The 23,264-nt window shown below is 35.2% G+C and overlaps 1 protein-coding gene across 1 annotated transcript in view; it reads right to left on the bottom strand.

Annotated features, from left to right (window-relative positions):
* LOC115952572 (kinesin-like protein KIN-7K, chloroplastic) overlaps window positions 1–22,273 on the bottom strand; it is a 37,034-nt gene extending 14,761 nt beyond the window's left edge. The window contains exons 1-12 of the mRNA XM_031069744.1: window positions 21,942–22,273; window positions 20,977–21,238; window positions 20,793–20,890; window positions 19,982–20,071; window positions 12,132–12,184; window positions 9,434–9,499; window positions 9,287–9,340; window positions 9,052–9,111; window positions 4,859–4,937; window positions 4,166–4,233; window positions 839–901; window positions 577–681 (exon numbers count right to left, since the gene is read on the bottom strand). Coding sequence (XP_030925604.1) covers window positions 577–681; window positions 839–901; window positions 4,166–4,233; window positions 4,859–4,937; window positions 9,052–9,111; window positions 9,287–9,340; window positions 9,434–9,499; window positions 12,132–12,184; window positions 19,982–20,071; window positions 20,793–20,890; window positions 20,977–21,221 — 981 coding nt within the window. The 5' untranslated portion in view covers window positions 21,222–21,238; window positions 21,942–22,273. The remainder of the gene's footprint in view (window positions 1–576; window positions 682–838; window positions 902–4,165; window positions 4,234–4,858; window positions 4,938–9,051; window positions 9,112–9,286; window positions 9,341–9,433; window positions 9,500–12,131; window positions 12,185–19,981; window positions 20,072–20,792; window positions 20,891–20,976; window positions 21,239–21,941) is intronic.
* Window positions 22,274–23,264: the final 991 nt, after the last annotated feature.

Raw genomic sequence — 23,264 nt, forward strand, 5'->3', positions numbered from 1 at the left:
AGGACAACAGAAGCTAAAAAATATTATAATTTTTCCTTATTAATTTCAATACTATTGCAAAATTTAAAAAGTAGGCTGATTGTAAACAATTTTGCAATTTCACACAGCAGAGTAATTGACATTCTCAAGCGAATCTTTCCTCTTAAAAATAGTAATGTTCTAAGCATTGATAAATTTTTGTGTGGATAAGTAAAAGTAATTATATTAGAGAAACATTATACAATGATACAAAGAGAGCAATTCAAGTATACAGGCTATATACCAAAAAGTTTCCCTAAAAGATGAAGAGTACAATGAATCCATAAAGTCCCACAAGCTATATTTTAAGAATTAATCAAATAAGTCTCATATTTCAGAAATTAGTTACGATCAAAAAATCTTACCAAAAATAGTTTATTTTTTCAAGACTATGTTTATGTAAATTCAATTGCAAACTTTCATTATAGTTCATATAGAAGATAATCAAAGAAAAAATATTCAAACCAATATTTATGATAATGATAACAAAATTATAAGCAAATGCATAGCATTCTGAATTCCAATAATGCTTGACCAACACAATGTTTGAAGCCTCACAGTTCCAAGAGTTAGGAGGCTCTTATTAATATAGGATCCTTCTTTTCGTCTCACACCAGTGGTTTCAGCTTTTGAGCTCTCTGAACCTGCCAGATCGATGAGGTTCTGCAGATATAAGTAAATACAAAGAAGTTACTTACATTTGCAATACAACACTAAAAAACCATTTTTTAGAGTAAAATGTTGAACTAAAGGAGGTTGAATATATTCCTACTGAAACATGAATATGAAATAAGTAGTTTAAGTAATGTTGAATAATTACCAGTTGTGACAGGTTTACAGCTTCCCCTTCATGATTTGCACCACATGGGCTGCTCTCTACTGTCTGTTTACAAGTAGTAAAAGATTTTTTTTATAAGTAGAATGAATTGTATTAAATAAAAATAAAGATTCTACAACAAAACAGGATAGCAGTTCAAGTATACAGGCAAAATACTCAACTGCTCCTATGGAGGATTCAGCAATACAATGAATCAAAATATACAAACATTTGGAGGACAACACTCACTTAGTGACATCCAAGTGGATATTAAGAAATATTAAGTTAGAGAGTATAAAAACCAAAACTGAATATGTAAACAAGTGAATGATAACTGGAAAATGAGTTGGTTTGTATGCAATAAAAAATAAAATAAAATGGATGCCATGTCTGATGTATAAGAGTATCTCATGCTTCAAATGAGGGAGGTCCATCTCTTATGATAATTGTAAAAACAAAATTTTAAAAAAAAAACCAAAAGTCATATGAGCACCTCCTCACTAGAAGGGTTAAACAAATAGCATGCACTAATGAAAAAGTCAGAAGAAAAATCTCAACCACGAAACATATATTAGTGGCATTGCTATTAAAAGTAAGTATGAAAAGGAGTTCTGAACTATGAATTAGGTGTAGAATCCAAAAGGAGAATAACAAAAACAATCTAATGATACAATGCTACCAGTATATATATATATATATATATATATATCTTAGATAAAAGACCGATGGAATAGGAATTTAGAATTATTCAGCTGATCAAGCCAAAAACTGTACAGGTACCTCAAGAAATCTAAGGAAACAAGAAGATGATTTGGTGTGCTTTCTTTATTTTTTTTTACATTCTTCCAGATGAAGCCTACATTTTTTTTATAAGTAATAAAATTATGTAAATCAGGAAAACAAATCACCCAAGTATACATGAAGTATACCAGGGTAAACAATTAGTTACAAAAATTACATAAATCTAATAAATCAACAATAGAGAAAAAAAAAAAAGAAAAAAAAAAAAGGAAAGGTTCCACGTCTGACATCCAATCCAATAATGTTCTAAAAAAGAACTTGAGATCAGGCATAGAACTTTTCATGTCTTCAAAACTCCTGCTATTCCTTTCCCTCCAAATGCACCACATCAAACAATGGGGGATAACCATCCAAATATGACCATTCCGATGATGACCAAACTGACCTTCCCAGCACTGACCTTCCCAGCAAGCTAAAAGCTCAAAAACAGATTTTGGCATCACCCAATAAACTCCAAACAAGCCCAAAAATATGAACCATAAGTCTGAAGCAATAGAGCAATGTGGCAAAAGGTGATCAACAGATTCACCATTGCATTTGCACATATAACACCAATATGTAATCCTTATCTTTCTCTTCCTTAAGTTGTCAATTGTCAAAATTTTACCCAAAGCTGTAGTCCATACAAAGAAGGCTACTCTCGGAGGGGCTTTTGATCTCCATATGATTTTCCAAGGGAAAGAATGAACACTAGTGATTGCAGTGGCACCCAGAAGTTGGTAATAAGTACTAACTAGGCTTGTCCAACAAAACCGCAGACCCGACCCACCTGGCCAAACTAACCGAATCCGAACCGGTAGCCGCCTGACCTGACTACCTGGTGGCCGGCGGCGGGTCCCTACCATCCCAAACTAATTCCAACAGGTCGAGTGGCAGGTCTTCCCTTCCAAAACCCAATCCACCTGACCCAACCATGTATATAACCCAGTTCTTAGTTTATAATCTCCACTCCATTTCAGACCCTCACCGGCTCACTCACCCTCAATTTCTCCATCCACTCGCTCTCTTTCAGTCTCGCCTCAAAGTCTCAGTCTCTAGATCTCTCTCACGATCTTGATCTCTCAACAGCCAACACCATCGCCAGCCAACACCATCGTCGATCTGAATCTTTAGATCTTCAAACCTCCACCATCGTCGATCTACAATTCTCCTTCATTGCACCATTGCCGATATGCAAGTACCACTCTCAGGTTTGATTATCAGTCATTTTCACTCTTCATTTCTTCGTTGTAGTCTCATGCAAGTTCAAATTTGCTATTATTTCTCTCTATTTCTGTCTGGGTTCTTCGGATTTGTGGGTTATTGGTATTTGGGTTTGTAGATTTGTTCTTCAGATTTGTGAAATTTGTACCAAGTTTTGTCTTTGCTTTCTATCTTTCAGTCGAGTCGGGTCCAACAACTGTCCACCCAAGCCCAATCCGACTCAACCCGTAGTTTTTCGCGGTCGGCGGCGAGTCCGCCGTCCTTCCACCCAACAGGGTCGGGTCGGTTCCAGGTTGAGCTCAAACCCGAACCAACACGACCCATCCCGTGGACACCCCTAGTACCAACCTTGAAGCCCTTTCTCTTGTATGGTTCCCAGATGAAGCTTACTTAGGAATCTTGAGGCTTTGGAGTTGAAGTTCTACCTATATTATATAACTATGTTCTTTTAATAAATTTTCATCCATTTAAATTTTTTTAAAACATTAAATAATAAACACCATTAGGGGAAACCTGGTGATGTAATTTTGATATAAACTGATAATCATAGGATCAAATGAGGAACTTAAAGGGGCAACAAATCAGTAAAGGAAGCAAAGAGGTTAACTTAGAGGTGATCAAAGATCTCAATCATAACTTGGATAAGAACAATTGAATTTAAACTTTCATATAAAAATGGTATGAATATTGTCTTAAGAGTTAAGTTTTTTTTTTCCTTTTTGGGTTAGTATTAAGAGTTTAGTTACCTAAAGAGAGAGCATTACAACTACAAGTCCCCCCATTTTCCATTTTTGGAGGTATATATGGATGAAGAAAGTGTTCCAGGACCAAATCTCAATAACTAAGAAATAAAAAATAATTAAAAAGCTGATTTTTTACCCAGATAGCAAGGTCAAGGCCTTTCAACTAAGACTAAACACACCAGAGTTCAACTACATCAAACAATAGATAGCTGCATCATATAAAGGCCAGTAAATTGGTAGACCATATGCATGATAGACAATTTTACATTTATAATTATAATCATTCCTCTATTACTGTTCTCCATGCAAGAGTGTGAGTGAGGGTGTGTGTGGGTGTTTATGTTGTGTTTGAGTGTGTGAGTGTGTGAGTGTGTGTGCATATTTGAAAAGTTTGTTTGTGTTTTCTGCGTCAAGAAAATGTGAAAAGTCAATCTAATATAAAAGCCAAGAAAAAGGTAAGAATGACCTATAAGAAACAGTACTGAAATATTGAAATGCAACAGTCAACTAAAGGACATTATGCTTCCACTAAGATAGTGAAAATATATATATATTGATAGGTACTAAGATAATGAAAAAATACCAGAGTGAATATTGTATGACTCCTGCTGCTGAGTAAATTAAAATTTGTGGAACCCACATGTCTGTGCTCTGCCATTAACAATTTAAATCATATCAAAAATCATGAAAAGAATTTCAAATTGTAACAAAAAAGGGATACAGAGTGGCCGAGTGGGACAACACTCAAAATTGACAAGACAGGCAATCTAAAAATTTCAGTTTTGCAAACAACTGTAACATAATCATAATATATAATACTATTTTTGTCTTTTTCCAATGGAAGCATTCTAAAGCATATGAGTTCACATGTGACAATAAAATATTCATTCATTTTTTTGCTACTGTAAAATATTCTTTTATAACATATCATAAATAAATTAGGGTCCAATTAACAGGTTGCCCTAGGGCATTTGTTAATGGACCATTTTAGGAAAGTTTTTATACCACTTTCATGATAAATATAAGAAGCTATCAAAAAAATCAATTGCTTTTTATTTTCCCATAAAAAGTTACTAAAAATTTTTTCTAAACCAAATCTCTCCAAGCATCCATTAACTTTTCCCAATAAATTATATAGCTCTACTTATCAAAATATATATTATCCAACTCATCCAACTCTAGTTTTAAAGACCCTATTTTCTTTTGACTTTATTGTATTATTAAAAGATAATAATAAATAAAATTAAAAAAAAAAACCATCACATCACATTTGTACCTTCTCCAGCTGCTATAAGGGAAAGTGCATGAGCAGGTGATAATACAACTTCTTCTTTTATTCCTTCAACAAAGGTACCCTACAACCAACAAACAAATAATAATAACACCAGCTCTTAACATTTAGGACACAAAGTTTTAGACAAAATAGCTAGCCATATAAAGAATCCTAAACAATGATTTTGAATTTCACCAGGGCTCCAGCATACAAAAGAGTTAGAAAGAAGAGCATGAGTTGTATCTTTGATTGTGCAATGAAATTGCCAAACAAAATTAATACTGTAGTGGCAGCGAGGTGAGTTGATATAAGAGAATCAAAGAAGAATTGTTTCTTATGCAGATAAAAATTAAAAAATTAAAAAAATAAAATTTAAAAGATTAATAAATAATAATAAAAACTGAATACTAATAGAGGTTAATAAATTTCTAGATGAAAAATCTGTCTACTTTGAGTTGATTGCCCAAGTAATTATTTTAGAACCCTAGAAATCTATAACTTTCCTGTTGACCAGAGGCAACCTTAAGCTCCAATTAGAAATTACACTTAGCATGAATTCCGTTTCAAAACATTCAATTCCATAATACTCACATGACTAATTTATTGTAGAACTGACAAAATAAGCATATGTACAGGTGACCTAATACATATTAGCAACTTCTCAAGAAGAAAATGACCATGTAGCACCCAATTGATCCTAACACCCTAAGCTGAGGTCATCTTAAATAACAGAATTACCATGACCTATTAAAATGTATAATACATCCTTAGCCAAAAACCTTGTTGGTTCCTGACTTCCTGCTGCAACCAACTTATCCCCAGTGTCACACTTGACTTTGTACAACTATTGGATTTTGTCAATCACTAAGTGACATAGGACACGCGTCTGCATCACTAAGAATAACAAACCCATTTTACCAACAAAAAAAAAAACAAACCCGACCTCAAGAGTAAGAGAAGCATCTCAACTAAGCTTTCTATATCTTGTAACGAAATTCTTGCAAATGTAATGTTCCTTTCAACTAAAATAGCAAAATTTACTCTATAGACATCCTATTGAGATTAAAACTGTTAAATTACCGATTGTCCTAAAAACTTAAGCTATTGGAATATGGTAAATTTAATCATTTAACCACATATTCCTAACACTCCCTCTCATGTGTAAGCCGAAACTACCTTTTAATAGGTGAGGCCCAACATGTGGGAATTTAAATGAGAGGTAGAGTAGTGGAGACAAGGATCGAACTCAAAATCTCATGCTCTGATACCATGTTAAATTACCGATTATCCCAAAAACTTAAGCTATCGGGATACGGTAAATTTAATCATTTAACCACATATTTCTAACAAAAACATTTGGCTGTTCTTGAAAGCAGACATGTAAGGAATGGTAAGATTGAGTTATCTCTTAAAATGTAATACTTTAACACGTTGAACCAACACCCAATTGAGGCTGTGTTATGGCAGCAAATTGGCAGGGCTGCATCCATTAGTTTTGAAGAGGTAAAGGGTTCAATGTTTGCCAACAAGGATGGAGAAAAACTTAGGTCTAATTTAGAATATTTAAGCCCTTGATCAGCTGCCATTTTAGCAGGATATTTTGCCAAGATAGCTATTTTCAGCTTATTCAAAGTATCTCATATAGTAGACAAATCATCTAGCTATGCTCTACTAGTTCAAAATCTTCTTTTCTCCTTTGTAGTCTTGAGAAAAAGCCTCAGAATTGAACTCTAATTCTGTGCTAGTCACCACTATCTTGGATGAGAAATTTTGTCAAAGCAATTGGTGAAAGAAGATTTTAGCAAAGAACTTGTAGTAGGATTGGTTTTGGCACAAAATTGACATTGGACAAATTAGGGAATTTGTTTACGTGTGCTTGTGGAGGATTTAGGGTTAAGAATATTTGTGGATCTATGGTTTAGAAACTATTGAAGAAAGGGTTATGAGATTGTGAAAGGAATTCAAAGGTGGTTTGATCAGTTTTTGATTGCCATTTGGTACTTGTATGTGGGGTTTTAGCATTTTGATAGGTAAAATAAATGGCTTAATATGGAGTTGTAAGGAAAGAGAGAATTTTGTGGTGTCTAAGGGCTGTAGGAAATACCCATGAACAGTACCACTAGAAAGAGAGGAAGAAAAGAAAGGAGAAAGGAAGAACAGAACACATAAAGGACAAAGGCCAACTACTTCAATGCTCAAAATACTCAAATATTTTCATTAATCAACTCCATCTCCTCTTTGAATACATTGGGCCCAATTATATATAAGGACACTTTCTTGTACTAGTACTATTAGGATTCTTAGCCTAACTAGAAAATTAAGAACCGAATGAAAGACTTAATTGGACTCAAAGAAAATAAAGCCTAAGATACTTAGGATCTCCTAGAATATTCTAGACTCAACTAAACAACCAAAGTACCCTTAATTCATAAGAATTTTAGATATTTAAAAATTTTCCCTTGAATATAAAATCGACCATAACTTATTAAATAAAAATCCAAATAACCCTATGACACATAATAATACCTTTAAACCACACAACTTGCACTTCAATTGGACTTCATGCGTGAGCCCCACAAAATAAGTCTTGAATAAATGAATTTATGAAATAGTAACAAATTAATCTTCCATTGCTGTACAACCAGTTTGTCTTTGTTAATATTTTTACTAAACTTACACTCCATATTCTCTATTTTAGTCTTACTTCACCTATAGCCTTTACATTCTAAAGCATGCATCCAAATTTTCAACTTGGTGTTGACTTGATGTCTAGTTTCATCCACTAAAACTATATTGTCTACAAAAAACATACACCAAGTGAATTCATCTTCAACCAATCTAGTAAACTCACCCATAACCAGTGCAAAGAGATATGGACTTTGTTGATTGAAACCAATTGTGATAGGAAACTCACTTTTGATGCTTCCACTCATTCACGCCCTACTTACATCTCCAGCATAAATATCCTAAATCACCTCAATATACTTTAGATTGAACTCCTTTCTTTTTTATAACTCATCATATAACCTTTCTAGGTATTCATTGTACTCTTTCTCTCGGTTAATAAAATCACATGGAGATTTTATGGGCTTCTCTATATTTACCCATGAGAAATTTATGTTAGAAAAGAGCTTTCATGGTAGGCTGCACTAGCATAAACTAAATTGATTCTTCGGTATTGTTGATTACCATCTTCAGTCACTCCCTCCCAAAGTAAATGACTCATAAGCTTAATTCAACAGCTTTTTGTATATTTTTGAATGTCTCCTTAGTTCTTGTATTTATGAATTAAAGTTATTTCCCCCCATTCACTAGGCATTTTGTTAATAGTGAAGATCTTATAGAAAAGATTTGTCAACCACCCTACACCCACTTCACCCAAGTACTTCCAATATCCAATGGGAATTTCATCATGTCCCACAATTTTTCCCATTTTCCTCCTCAAAGCACTGTTTACCTCTGTCATCCTAATTCTTCAAACTAACCTGCAGTTTCTATACTCTGTTGGATTGCTCAATTTGCTCCAAATTCTTGTATGGCTTTCATTAAAAACTTTATCAAAACAAATCTTCCATCTCTCTTGATCTCCTCTTCCTTTACTTACACTCTTTGATCTTCATCTTTAATACACCTGATTAAATTCAAGTCTCTCATTTTCCTTTCCCTTAGATAAATGGATGCAAAACAGTTCAGCGGTTTAACACCAAAAGAGAAACAAAGAAAGGATGGCTATGATCTTCATCTTTAATACACTTGATTAAATTCAAGTCTCTCGTTTTCCTTTTCCTTAGATAAATGGATGCAAAACAGTTCAGCGGTTTAACACCAAAAGAGAAACAAAGAAAGGATGGCTATGACAAGGGACAACCATACAAGTGTTTATCTATGTACACCTACCACAAGACCCCGGCAAGTGTTAAGGCGTCCATGTTGCAACATAAAAGAGTAACATATTTTGGTAAACAATCTTTTGTCCATACTACTTTATAGCAGTACCTAAAGCTATAGATGAAAAATACCATGTGGTTTCCATCTCTATTTTACAATGACAGATGAATTTTATCAAGCATTGTTTTGCTACATTAGTTAAGCAATAGAAGCAATCAAAAAATGACAATAACCACTTTTACTTGGTGAGTGTTATCAACAAAGGAGACAACATCAAGAAAATGGATTAGAATATGACTAACAAGTACCTGAGCATCTTCTCTAATTCTTAAATTCTGCCCTGCTGGGTTCAACAAGTCGTTAACAACCTGAAATAAAAGAAACCTTAAAGGATAGTGAAGTCACTGGAAAAATAAAAACAGAATCCAAGCTAAAGTATATCAAATATATGCATCTTAAAAAAGTATAATTCAGGCTAGGTTTTATGAATAACAAGGACCATTTAATCTAGAAAAAAAAAAAAAAGAATGTCAAGACGCTCACCTCGTTATAGATCTCCAAGTACGACACCCGAAGAAGAAACTCTCGGTTTGGAGTCTAGGGTATATATACATGTCAGAATCTTTAGTTTCTGTAATAATAAAATGTATAGGTGGAAGTTACAGAGAGGCTATATCCCCTTCATAGTACCTCTTGGATAATGCCAAAAGCATCCTTCACAGCCAGTGGTATAATTCCAGGGGACCTCTGATCACCCTGCAAGTGGTATGTATACCATATTAGCATACAAATAAAATTTGTAAATCGAAACTCATTGCTTCATTTTTCCTTATTAATATATTCTACCACAATACAGCGAATACATGTTAATGCGCAACATACACAAATTAGAAGGTTTTAACAAAAGGATGGGCAACTTGATCAAGAAAAGCATGTTGTTCGCAATTTCTAAATGCATATGCAACATGGACATGCAGAAGTATGGTGTTTGGAATGTATTTGAATTTTTTTTTTTTTTTTTTTTTTTTGGGATATGGATAAGTAAGAAAGATGTATATAGAAAAGGCTACCTTATGCAAAATGACCACAAAGCAGTCCAAAAAATTACAAGGAAGAGAAGAAAAAATAAATAAATAAAAAGAGAACAAAGAACAAAGAACTTAATTACAAACAAGGAGAGAACTCAGGAACAAGGGGAGGGAATCACTAACAAACCTTTGTATATGGCTAAAATAGAAATTCTTAGCAAATGGTATTAAAAATTTATAATGGCTTAAATCATGAGGCATGAAATTAGCTAACATTCTTTAGATACGCACATAGAGGTACTAAACACACTTAAATCCAAGGCCTGAAAGCAAAATGAGTTCATTATCTAGGAGAATATGATATCACGGATTTTTCTTTCCTCCAATGTCAACTTTATTTACATACATACTGGAACTTATATCCTTCCAGAGACACATGACCAAAATTATTGACATTTTTAAATGGGAAACTAAAAAATAATCTTATTTTAGGTGAAAGGTGAGGTTGTGGGTTTAAGACCCACTCCGTATGTGTTTAACTTGCCAATCAAAAATAAATAAATAGCCATATAACTTGACTACTTGAGAGCAAGAATTATTACTCCAGAAGTCAAATTCAATACTTTAGGCTGGCCTTGATTAGGTATAATTAATGGAAAAATAAAACTTGAATGAAGGTGCCCCAACCTCAATGAATGCTAGAATCTCATATTGTATCTACTTATCTTTTCAGACAATTTTTTTTTTTTTTTGGATAAGTAATAAGTTTTATTAATATCATAAAAGGGACACCCTATTGCAAAGGGAGTGTACAGGGGGTCAACAAAAATTACAAGAATCAAGAAAGGAAGAGAATGATTGGTTTCGTAAAGTAGCCAACCAATCTAATAAAGTTCTAAAGAAAAAAAGCTTGAGGTCTGGTATGGATCTCTCTTTATTTTCAAAACACCTGCTATTCATTTCCCTCCAAAGACACCACATTAAGCAATGGGGAACAATTAACCATATATGACCATTTCTATGACGACCAAGTCTATCTTGCCAGCAAGCTAGGAGCCCCAAAACAGACTGCGGCATAATCCAGCTTACTCCAAATAAACCCAAAACCATAGACCAGAAATCCATAGCAACCGAACAGTGAAGAAATAAATGGTCAACCGATTCACCATTACTCTTACACATATAACACCAATCCAATATCTAAACCATCCTTTTACGTAAATTGTCAATCATCAAGCATTTACCTAAAGCAGCAGTCCAAACAAAGAATGCCACTCGAAGGGATCTTCTGCTTCCAAATACTTTTCCATGGAAAATAACAATCATTAGAGCCCACTAGAAGACAATAATAATTATTAACCATGAACCCCTTATTTCTATCTGGTTTCCAACACATCTTATCCTCACCAAACCCCTTTACTGTAGCGCCATATATGGTATCCATGAAGCTCGACACAGCCTCTAATTCCCGAGCATGAACACCCCTAAAGAAACTTACATCCCAGAAAATGACTCCATTAGTGGACTTCATAGGCTCCACCACACTTGCTTCCTTATCTCGGCAAAATCTAAACAATTCAGGATAGGTGACTGCAAGAGATGTCTCCCCACACCATCGGTCTTTCCAAGACTTCACCCTTGACCCATCACCAATATCATACAGAATATAACGTGAAAAACTGGAAGAAATTAACCTATCCAGTTCATGCTATGCATATGGTTATGTTTGGAAGCATCAAGATGATAGCCAACACGTCAATGTGGGGTTGCCAATGTGGAAGAGATCAAGAAAAGGTAATGAACATAAGGAATTACTTTTCTTTTCTTCTTTTTTTTCCAAAAGAAAATTCGAATTTTGTTGTTTAGCCAACTGTGTGTATGGGTGTCTTTGGTAGTATCAAGGTAATAGCCATAAGTAATTTCTTGTCAGCAATATCATATGATACATAAGAAGAATTAGAAATGTAGGTAATGCTAGAAATGCCTTGCACATAGAATGATAGAATAGCAATTTCAAAGGTGAAACTCCACAATGCATCTTGAAATTATAAAGTTATCACAAGATATTTTGGATTTTCTACACAAACACCATTCTATATGAACATTAATAAATCACAGAGCATTTCAACATGACAAGCTAAAGCTACTAAGGAGTCAACTTTCACTCTTGTGTTATATAGAGAAGGTCATGAATCAGTTCTACAATAAGAATAACAGTGCACCAAGTCAACATTGTCTAACCTACCAGCATATCATTGAATAGCACTTGCAATTATCAACACTTTAAGAAATACAAATTTTCAAATGCATTTCAGATATCAAATGTGTAAGGAAGGAGGGGCACAAATATATCATCTCACATGCATGGTGTGGGTCTTCCCACTGCTTGTCACCCCATAAGCAAAAATTGTACCTGCGATAAAAAAGAGAGCATAGTAAACAATTAAACTGTAGTGTATGCTACACAACAGCAACAATGTAGATAACAATAAAAATGCCAACCAGAAAAGTACTGATCCATTAGCTTTTAATGCAACTCCTAATAATTTTGATTGGAGTGCTCAACTTGTCACCCTACCTAAACAGACCCCCTAACACCCACGTTAAAACCTTGGCAGGTAGTAGTAGTCCAGCGTTGACAAGGCAAAGCCTTGGGTTCCTAAGCAACAACACAACAGGTACCCAGAAGCAAACAATGTGTTGTTCAACTACATAGGTCCTCAAGCACTGCAGTTTGGATTAGCATGGCTCATTTAAAAAAAAAAAAAAAATAGATGCAAGACAAGACTAATTTAAAAGGAAACTGCATAGATCAAGAATCAACAATTATTGGATAAAGTCAGTCTCTAATTTGAATAATTTTCCAAAGACTAGTGGATCCCTCAATGCAACAAAAACTTAAATGGTCAAAGAAACTCAATATCCCTGCTTTTACCCTTGTATCAAACTATTAGCTTCTAATATTCTACTTCTGACATGTAGAAAACACAGCTACATTCACCAAGGAGCATTAGACAAGCACCAACAAACATCTTGAAATTAGCATGGTCCATAAGCCTTCCTCAGTAAATTAAAACCAATAGGCACATGTGCTTCAAAAAAAAAAAAACCAATAGGCGCACAATAAAGCTTCATAGGGAAGCAGGAATCCCTGAGAATTTTCAAGTCCTCATAGATTATAAATCTTCAAAGGACCAATGAACGACTAAGACAAAAGCCCTTGCATGGCTTCACCAAGAATAAATCATAAATGCATTAAATCACATTAGTTTGCATAATTTCTCATGGATCTCAGCATGCAAGAGTTGAACTGCCTCATTGCCATAGGACAAATAGGGGAATTTGTCTACATTTGGTTGTGGTGATATAGGGTTTTGACCTTGAGAAAGCTTATGATAAACTCGAATGGTCTTTTATTCGGGATGTTCTCCATGCAGCAAACTTCCCCTTAGAGATGATTCAGTTGATTATGAGCTGTGTCTCATCATCCACAGCTTCCATCTTAGTCAATGGTGGAGCCCTTGATCCTTTTCTTCCCTCAAGAGGAATCCGTCAAGGTGATCCTCTGTCTTCTTATCTTTTCATCCTTTGCATGGAAGTTTTAGGCAGAATTATTGAGGAAAAATGCTCTCAAAAGACTTGGACCCCTCTCAAAGCCTCTTCTAGTGGTCCAACCTTTTCTCACTTGTTTTTTGCTGATGATTTGCTTCTTTTTGCAAGAGCTAATGAGGAAAATTGTGGTAGTGTGAGAGAGGCTATTGAGGAATTTTGTTCGCTGTCTGGGCAGAGAGTTAATTTTTCTAAATCCAAAGTTTTCTTCTCCCCCAATGTTAACCAGGAGCAGAGAGGTCGTCTTAGCAATATCCTTGGGTTTCGCTCCACTTCTAATCTTGGCAGTTATTTGGGGTTTCCCCTCAGACATGCGGGATCTTCGAACCAAGATCTGAATTTTGTTTTGAGCCGTGTTGAGCAGAAGCTAGCTGGGTGGAAGTCTAACCTTTTGTCCTTTGCTGGTCGCCAAGTTCTTATCCAAGCTTCCATTAGCTCGATCCCTTCTTATATTATGCAATCTATTCTTCTCCCTTCTAGAATTCTTGACAAATTGGATAAATATAGCCGGAATTTCCTTTGGGGCTCCTCGGACTCAAAGAGGAAAATGCACTGGGTGGGGTGGGATAAAGTCACTAAATCTAAAGCTGAAGGTGGCCTTGGTCTTCAAACGGCAAAGGGTAGAAATATGGCCTATCTCTCCAAGTTAAACTGGAGATTTCATGAGGAGAGTGATGCTCTCTGGTCCCAAGTCCTAAGAAAGAAATATTTATCTCGTAGAAGACTCTCCTCTAGTAATGTGAACTCCCTTCCTAGCTCTTCTACCTAGAAGGCTCTTTATAAAGGCAGCGATATTTTCAAGGAAGGTACTAGATGGAGTTTGGGTCGAGACAGTAACATTAGCTTCTGGTTTGACAGGTGGACCTCTGAAGGTCCGATAAGGGGTCTTATCCATGGTCCTCTCACTAGGGAAGAGGAGGAACTGAGAGTTGGAGATATAGCTTCGGAATTTGGATGGAATTGGTGCAAAATTTCTATGGAGCTGCCTGCAAAGACTTATATGGAAATCAAGGCCATGCCTCATTCTCGTGTTTCAGAAGAGAAGGATAAACTCATATGGGCTGCTACCTCTAATGGGGAATTTAATCTTGCCAGTGCTTATAAGATTGCTTCAAATCAGGTGGATTTTGTCCCTGCTTTTAATGGTTGTTGGATTTGGAAATTAAACATTCTGCCTAAAATCCAGACTTTCATCTGGATGTGCTTACACAGAAGTATTGCAACTTGGGAATGTCTTGCCAAAAGGGGTATTCCGATTAACTCTTCCTGCCCCCTCTGCCACCAATCTTCAGAATCAATCCTTTATCTTCTTCGGGATTGCCCTGCAATTTCTACTGTTTGGCATAATCTAAATCCTCTTGGCCTTGCTTCTACCTTCTTCTCTCAAGACTTACAAACTTGGCTTGAATCCAACTGCAGAACCGGGTCTAAGGTCTGCTCCTTCTCTATTCCGTGGCATATTCTTTTTTCTTTTGGTATTTGGTCTATTTGGAATCACCGAAACAAGGTTATCTTCCAAAACCGTACTCCCTCTTCTTCCCTGCATCAGGAAGTCATCCAAAGCGCTATGGAATTTTTCTTTTGTGCCCAAGGTAACAGCCTTCATAAGCCGAAGTTGACCAAGTTGATTAGATGGGAAAGACCCTATAGGGGTTGGTATAAGTTGAACACGGACGGTTCTGCAGTTGGGAATCCTGGGGTTGCTGGGGGAGGCGGGGTGCTTAGGGATGATGCAGGTGTGTGGGTTAAAGGCTTTGCCAGACAAATTGGTCTTACTACCAGCTTTTTAGCAGAACTTTGGGCTCTTAGGGATGGCCTTGTCATGTGTTCAGAGCTGCATATTAATGCTCTAGAAATAGACTTGGATGCCAAAGTCATCGCTGATCTGATGAATGACTCAGGGTCTTCCTCTGCTTCCAACTCCGCTATAGTGGCTGATTGCAGGCTTTTGATCTCCCGTTTTCCTCAAGTCAAAGTGAAGCACTGCTATCGAGAATCAAACTCAGTTGCAGATGCTCTTGCCCGTCAAGGATCCAAGCTTGCCTCTGATTTTTTGTATTTCTCTTCCCCTCCCCCCTGGTTGTTTAACTGTTATGTTTCAGACCTCTATGGTCTCTTTCATTCCAGGCTTTGTCCTGGCCCAGTTGTATCTGCTCCTCTTTTTTAGTTTAATGCATTCTCCAGTTTACCAAAAAAAAAAAAAAAAAAAGATATAGGGTTTTGATAGGAAATAAGGACTCATTCTTTTATTTTGATAAGTAAGAATGTTATATATACGAATGGCTACTCTATGCATGAAGAACATACAACAAACCCAGAAAATACAAGAAGGAAAAAAAAAAAAAAAAAAAAAAAAAAAAAACCAATCCACAGATTAATTACAAAGAGAAAGAGAGCTAATGAAATAAGGGAGAGAATCACTAGTCGTGAGTCCCCAAGCCCGAGACCAATCAAAAAGAGTCCCACTAAAAGAAGCAAGCATCTGATCACCGGAACTATCCAAATCCTCAAAAGTCCGCCGATTCCGTTCCTTCCAAATACACCAAAAGATGCACAACAGAACTAAATTCCATATCTGAGACGAGTGCTTCCCCAACTAATTCCACCAGCCAAAAAGCAAATCTGGGATCGAACTAGGTACAACCCAAGACAGGCCAAAAGTTATAAAGACAAAGCTCCATAACCGATAAGCCATCTCACAATGAAGAAGTAAATGATCTACCGTCTCTCCACAATGTCGACACATAATGCACCAGTCCACAAAAACCAATCTCCTCAATCTTAGATTATCACCCGTTAGGATCTTATTCCAAGCTACACACCAAACAAAAAAGGAAACTCGCCTAGGGGCCTTTACTTTCCATATAGCTTTCCAAGGAAAGACAATTGAAGGAGAATTCCTTAATTTGTTATAATATGACCGAATATCAAAATCCTCATTAAGCTTCAACTTCCATCTCATCCGATCTCCCACATCCATTGGAGGAGTATTAGCTCCCAAAATACAAAGAAAATGCAGCCCTTCATCCATCTCCCAATCATTAAATTCTCGAATAAAACGAACATCCCAAATTCTTCTATCCTTCTCCCCCTGCCTTGACAAAGAAGCTTCAACAGATACCTCCTTATCAATGGCAATACCATACAACCTTGGGAAAGCCAAGTGAAAAGGTTGACCCCCACACCACCCATCCTGCCAAAACCTCACTCTATTCCCCAACCCAACAACAAATTGACAATTTTTGCTAAAATCCTCCCATCCCATGCGAATACCTCTCCACAAACCACACCCATGAACTCCCCTACCCAGTTTTGAGGTCCAGCCCCCCCATTCTTCCCCATATTTTGAATCTACCACCCTCCTCCATAACCGATCCTCTTCCTTCCCAAACCGCCACAACCATTTCCCCAATAAGGCCTTATTAAAAGTAGTAATTTTCCTTATCCCCAAACCACCATTGGCTATAGGCACACAAACTTTATCCCATCCTACCAAATGAGTTTTGCTATCACCCCAAAGAAAATCCCTTTGCAACTTTTCAATTCTATTAGCCACATGAGTAGGAATTGTGAATAACGATAGAAAATAGGTAGGAAGACTAGATAGTGTACTCTTGAGTAACATCAATCGACCCCCCTTAGACAAATACAACTTCTTCCACCTGGCTAATCTCCGCTCAAATTTTTCCAAAATAGGATTCCAAATTGAAGGGAATTATGTGAAGCCTCCAAAGGCATGCCAAGATAAGACATAGGCAACTTTCCAACTTTGCAGCCCAAAATTTCAGCCAGGGCATGCACATCATCAACCTCCCCTATTGGAACCATTTCACTCTTATAATAGGACTCCTAGTTTGCCTAGTAAACTAAAAACCTAATAAGGTAACTACTAATAAAAGACTAGCTTGGATTCAAAGAAAATAAAACCTAAGATACTTAGGATCTCTTAAGAAATTCTAGACTTGACTCAACTAACAAAACACCCTTTAATTCGAAGAGGTTTCAGAAATTACAGATTTTCCCTTAAACACAAATTGAACATAACTTGTTGAATAAAAACCCAATTCAACCTTAGGACACATATATGTAGACCTTTAAAACCACACGACTTTAACTTCAATTAGACTTCCCATGTGGAACCATAAAATAAATCTTGAATGGGTGAATTGCAAAGTAACAATAAATCAATCTTTCATGGTTGCAGCATCCTCCCCCAATTGCAAAAACCTCAGCCTTGAGTTTTGAAGTGTTGAAGCATAAAAGCCTTTGAAATTGAACCTTGTACCAATTCTTCAATCACCTTGGAAACATTAAGGATAACAAATTTTTCTTTTCCACCATATCATAAAATTTGTTTGGAATGATAAAAAAAATACTTGGAAGGCTTTTCAAATAATAATCCTTCTTGAATTGATCCATAGCAGTACTATCAATATCTTCCTTGGTCTTAACTTTTCCATGATTAGCCTTATACTCACCTTGCTAACGAGTGCAATGTTTTCCAACAAAGGTGGGAAAAAACTTGGGTCTAATTAGGAATATCTAAGTTCTTGATCAGCTGCCATTCTATCATGATATTTTTCCAAAATAACAACTGCCAGCTTATCCAAAGTGTCATGCATGGTAGACAAATCTTTTAGCTTTGCTTCTAGGAACACACCCTTACAAAGCTAAAGTCAATTGTTGCAAATTTTTCTAAGCTTAAAACTTTGAACTGAGTTCCTTAGTGGCGACCACCATCTTGAATGAGAAATTCAGTTGGTGGAGTAAATTCATTAAAGAACTTGTAGTAGGATTTTGGCTCTGATACCAAATTGACGTAGGACAAATTGAGGATTTGTCTATGTGTGTTTGTGGTGGGTTAAGGTTTAGGAGGATTTGTAGATTTAGGGTGTAGATTTGTAGAAGATAATGTTAAGGGAGGTTTAGGTATCAGGCAGATGAGGCAGTTTAACCAAGCTCTATTGGGTAAGCGGCTATGCCATTTTACTACAAAGAAGGACACTTTATGGAGGAAGGTTGTGGGAAGCAAATATGGTTATGATTGGGGTGGGTGGTGTTCAAAGGAGGTTAGAGGAGGGTATGGTGTTTGTTTATGGAAGTATATCTGAGCAGGTTGGAATTGGTTTACCAAGTTATTTATTTTTAAGTCAGAAAAGGAACCCATGTTTGCTTTTTGCTTGATAGGTGGTGCAGTACTGGGGTTCTAAAGGATCTCTTCCCTGCTATGTTTAGCATGGCACATGACAAGGGGAATATGATGGCTAATTATTTTTGTTGGCATGATGGTTCCATGTTTTGGGATGTCCACCTTATACAACCTTTGCATGATTGGGAGTTGGAGGAGATGATCATGTTTCTGGACCTTCTCTATTCCACTAAGATCAAAAGAGATGTTGAAGACCAGTTGTGTTGGTAGCCAAATAAGAGCGGTCTGTTTGATGTAAAATCTTTTTACAGTGCTTTATCTTGGAAGAGAATTTGGAGAGTTAAGGTTCCTCTTTTAAGTTTTTTTTACTTCGTCCACTGCATTGGGTAAGATCCTCACGATTGATTATCTTCATAGCTGGAGGGTATATGTATTTGACTGGTGTTATATGTGCAAGAAAGCTGGTGAGATGGCTGATCATTTATTTCTCCATCGTGAGTATGTTAATGAGCTTTGGTCCCTGGTTCAGTTTATTTCAAGTGCAGTGGGTTATGCCTCGAAGTATCGTTGATGTGTTGGCTTGTTGGAAGGGGAGCTTTGGTCATCACGGTACTGGTGCTGTTTTGAGTGCAGTTCCTTTGTATTTATGTGGATGCTTTGAATGGATAAATCAATCTTCCAGGGCCACATCACACATCCTCCTCTTTAACAATAAATCTTACGAAAAACTTAAAATTGCCTCATCCTATTTTGACACACCATCTCTAGGGATGGAAATTATCATGACCAATACAACAGACAAGGATCTTCAATTTTTCATCTATAATTCATATCACAACTTAGAACCATTTGTTTCAACGGTTTGAAACCGTACTTTTTCAAAGATTTTCAAAACCCCATTTTCTCTAGGTACAACCTTTTAAAACAATCCATTTTCAAAAGCTAAGAAATAAGTTGTACCAAACAAGCATTAATAATATTGAGAATGGAGAAGCAACGAAATAAATACAAAAATATGTTTGATTGTTCATTTCATCTAGTTGGAAAAGAACCATGAATGAAAATAATTGAAATATGGCTGTTGTGTGAGTTGCTTATCAAAGGTACCTCAAAATAATCAAAACTACATTTTAAACCGCATCTAGATCAGGCTGATAGCTCATAATGGATCCATATATTGATAAATCATACTTCAAAAGGTATTTCAGTATTTCACAAAGCTAACCCCACATAGTTGTTATATCTTTTGGGTTCTAGACTTCTAGTATTAGTTCAAAACTGTATTTGTGAAGGCCAGTCTGTACAATTGTAAAAAGGCCATGCTCACTCCACGACACTACTGAGAAAACAATAGCAACAATAATGATGATAACATTTAGGATAAAATATTAGAACATTTGTGACAAGCTGAAAATAATGAAAAATTTGTTACAAGGGATTTAAACAATTTACCATTGATGCCTTCCATAGCACCACTAATAACATGCTGTGCAGCAACATCATAGACATGACGAGTTGTGGTTGTAGGGCCAAAGACTCGATCTAGAAGCATGAAATAAAAATAAATAAATAAAACCCACGAACTGAGACACAGAATACTATATCAAGGATTAACTTGAATAAGAACTATATAATTATAATTGACCAAAAATAATATTTAAAAAAATACGGATAGGAAAAGAGAGAGAACATGTTGTACTAAATTATTAAAATACGGATAGGAAAATAAGTATAAAATTATGTTTTTGACTGACTACAAATGATTGTTTTTTTCCAACATATAAACTTGAAACAAAGTCAGCCCAAAAAAGCTGTAGTTCTTCAAACTCAAACTGTTGAATCATTATGTAGGAGGTAATATTACAAAGCAAAGTTTAAAATGCTATAGCTGATTAATCCAAAACTAAACAATCCTAGAATTTTCACACGTACACATTTTATTTTGCTGTTCACCACTATGATCAGAGAAAAAATAAGAAATAGAAAAATTGGAAATGTATTTCACAATTTCATGACATAAGGAAGTTTAAAACGTTTACTTATTCCCACATGCAGCATTGCATTTCTTTGGTATTTTCTTTTGCCTATATAATTTCATCCGCATTGGATGTTTCTGAAGTTAAATATGAGGCAATAAAATTATCAAGGACCATTTAAGTTTTTTCAAATGTCTACACATTAAAACCTAAGAGAATGGAATTTAGGTTATCAATTTCACCCACCGTACAAAATCTATAAATAGCAAAAAAATGTGATACTTTACCATATGCATAAGCTATTGTTGGGTTATGCTCACTCCGCACAATAGTTTCACCATCTGCATACCATGCAATTTCCTCTCCTTGACGGATTTCCCTTTGACTAGTCCATACACAGACCAAAATCAACTTAAAGCACTCATCAATGAAAATTACCAATAAAATATAGTTTGGAAAAGTGAAATGCACCTTAGTGGACGAAACCGAACTGTAACTGTGACATTTTCTTTGGATCTCTCTCCCTCCACAGGTAAGCTCTCTGAGTAGAAGTACTGAGGCTTACTTCGAGCGGATGAAGATGCAGGAGAGCTCTGACCATCAATAGATGTATCCAGATACTGTTTCGAAGATGACGTAGTTGAAGATGAAGGAGTAGCAGCTTTGGAGCTGCTCAAACCCAATTTTTTCAATTTTGATTTTTGTTTTGACGCCATTGCCACTTTAGGTCAATCTTTAACGGAACTCCCAAAAAAAGAAAATTTGAATTCAATCAGGAACAGGCCCAAATTTCAGTTCTTCCAAATATTATCATTTTTGAAGTTTGAGTTCATCATGTATTATATATATAGAGCATCATCTACTTCATTGTTTGTTTACCAAGAAAATGTAGGATAAAAATAGTATAGAATTTATCCATACCTTTTTTATTCTTAGAGTATAAGTTTTCATTGTTTAGAATCCAATAAGAGAAAATACTACATATATATATGTATAACTCAGAGTTGACCTTTTCCAATTTTTTATAAAGTTGTGACCATTAGAAATTTGAAAACACAAAACTTAAAATTCTGCTTTTTTTTTCCTCAATTTTCTCAGCACCCAAACAGAAAGTAAAGGCAAAATAATTCTGGAATCAAGCAGGAAAACAACAAGAGTCAGAAGGAGAAAAGGTGTCTGAATCAGAAGAAAAAAAAAACAAACAAATTCAAACTATAATACCTTCTTTTAAGATGTGTTAAATTACGACCAAAATTGCATTCAACAGAGCTTGATACAAGTAATTCCATAGTTAAGCTTGTAAACAGAGAGTTTGAAACATGCAAGCATCAATAAACAAGAATCCAGAATCCACTTTCCCTTTTATTTTCTTTCTTTTTCCTCCTACATTTTCTCGGGAACCAAACAGAGAGAGAGAGAAAAAAAATGAAGATTACCTTGAATAAATGGAGCGAGCATTACGTAATGGTGTAGAGAGAGTGAGGTTTTTATATACAGTATAGAAAAATAGAATACAGAGATCTTCTTCGAGCTTGGAGAGACAGATCTAAAGAGTCAGCAGCAAAGCGAGTGTGCTAATTAGGAGGAGGAGGAGGCAAATTTTTAATTGTTTTTAACTGAGTTCGCTTTTCTTGCTTGCCTTGGAAGCGATGCGCTGCCCTCAATCAAAGGGCAAAGGCTAAACGCATTTTCAATCCTACCTTTATTAGAAAGCGCATACATACATTATGTACAGAAAAACTGAGAAAAGTGCATTAGTGCAGTGCATACATAAACAATTACTACAAGATGCTGCCGCCCTCAGTGGTTGGGAATGTGTAAACTTTCCCACAACGCTTGCTTTTACTTTTACTTCTACTTTTTTCTGTTTTTTTGGAGGTAAATACCAAATACCAAATACCCAACTCTTTTTTTACAACAAATTTTATAATTATTGTAGCAGCCGTCATCAATAGTTTTGTAATTCAATTGGACACTTTCTTGCAAAAGAGTCATTTTGTAGTCATCTTTAGTGTCTGTTTACGTACGACTTATTCCAGTGCAAATATATTTTAGCATATTATTAATAAAAAGTAATAATAAGAAAATAAATATGTTCAAGTGAAATGAGTATTTAAATCTGTTTGAGGACCATTTATTTTGCTGAAATTGAAAATATTTTGTTGAAAGTATATAGGAAAAAATAAATAAAAGTTGACTTTTGAAGCAATATGACCCACTTTAGGAAGGAAAAAAAAACTAAAAAGTATAATAAGCTAACTTTTTCTCAAATGACAAAATTTAACTACAAAATTAATTATAGTCTAAAACTACAACCTTATTCAATAAAATAAGCATTAGTGCATATTTTGAAAATTTAACCGTTAAATTACATATTCTTTACACGCTTAATACACATGTCAAATTTTGTATCAATCAGATATTATTTACTATATGATCTATAAGTTTATTATTTATACATAATTTTAAATTACAAAAACTTACAATTTAAACAATTTATTAATAACATAGCTATTGATTTTTAATTTTATAAAAATTTTGTAAATATGGAGAATATAAAAATAAGATGCAATCTAATGGTAAATTTGTCAAAATTTACTTCCAATAAAAATATATTAAATAAAGTTGTAACCTAAAGTTATAACTTATTTTGTAACTAAATTTTATTATTTCTCAACGCAATCTTAGAATTCAAATCCAGTAGCCAACTATGGATATATCATACAGGCCCAAGTAGTGGTGGGTAAAAATTTTCAAAA

This window comes from Quercus lobata, chromosome 7 (genome assembly GCF_001633185.2).
Source record: "Quercus lobata isolate SW786 chromosome 7, ValleyOak3.0 Primary Assembly, whole genome shotgun sequence".
NCBI classification, from domain to species: Eukaryota; Viridiplantae; Streptophyta; class Magnoliopsida; order Fagales; family Fagaceae; genus Quercus; species Quercus lobata.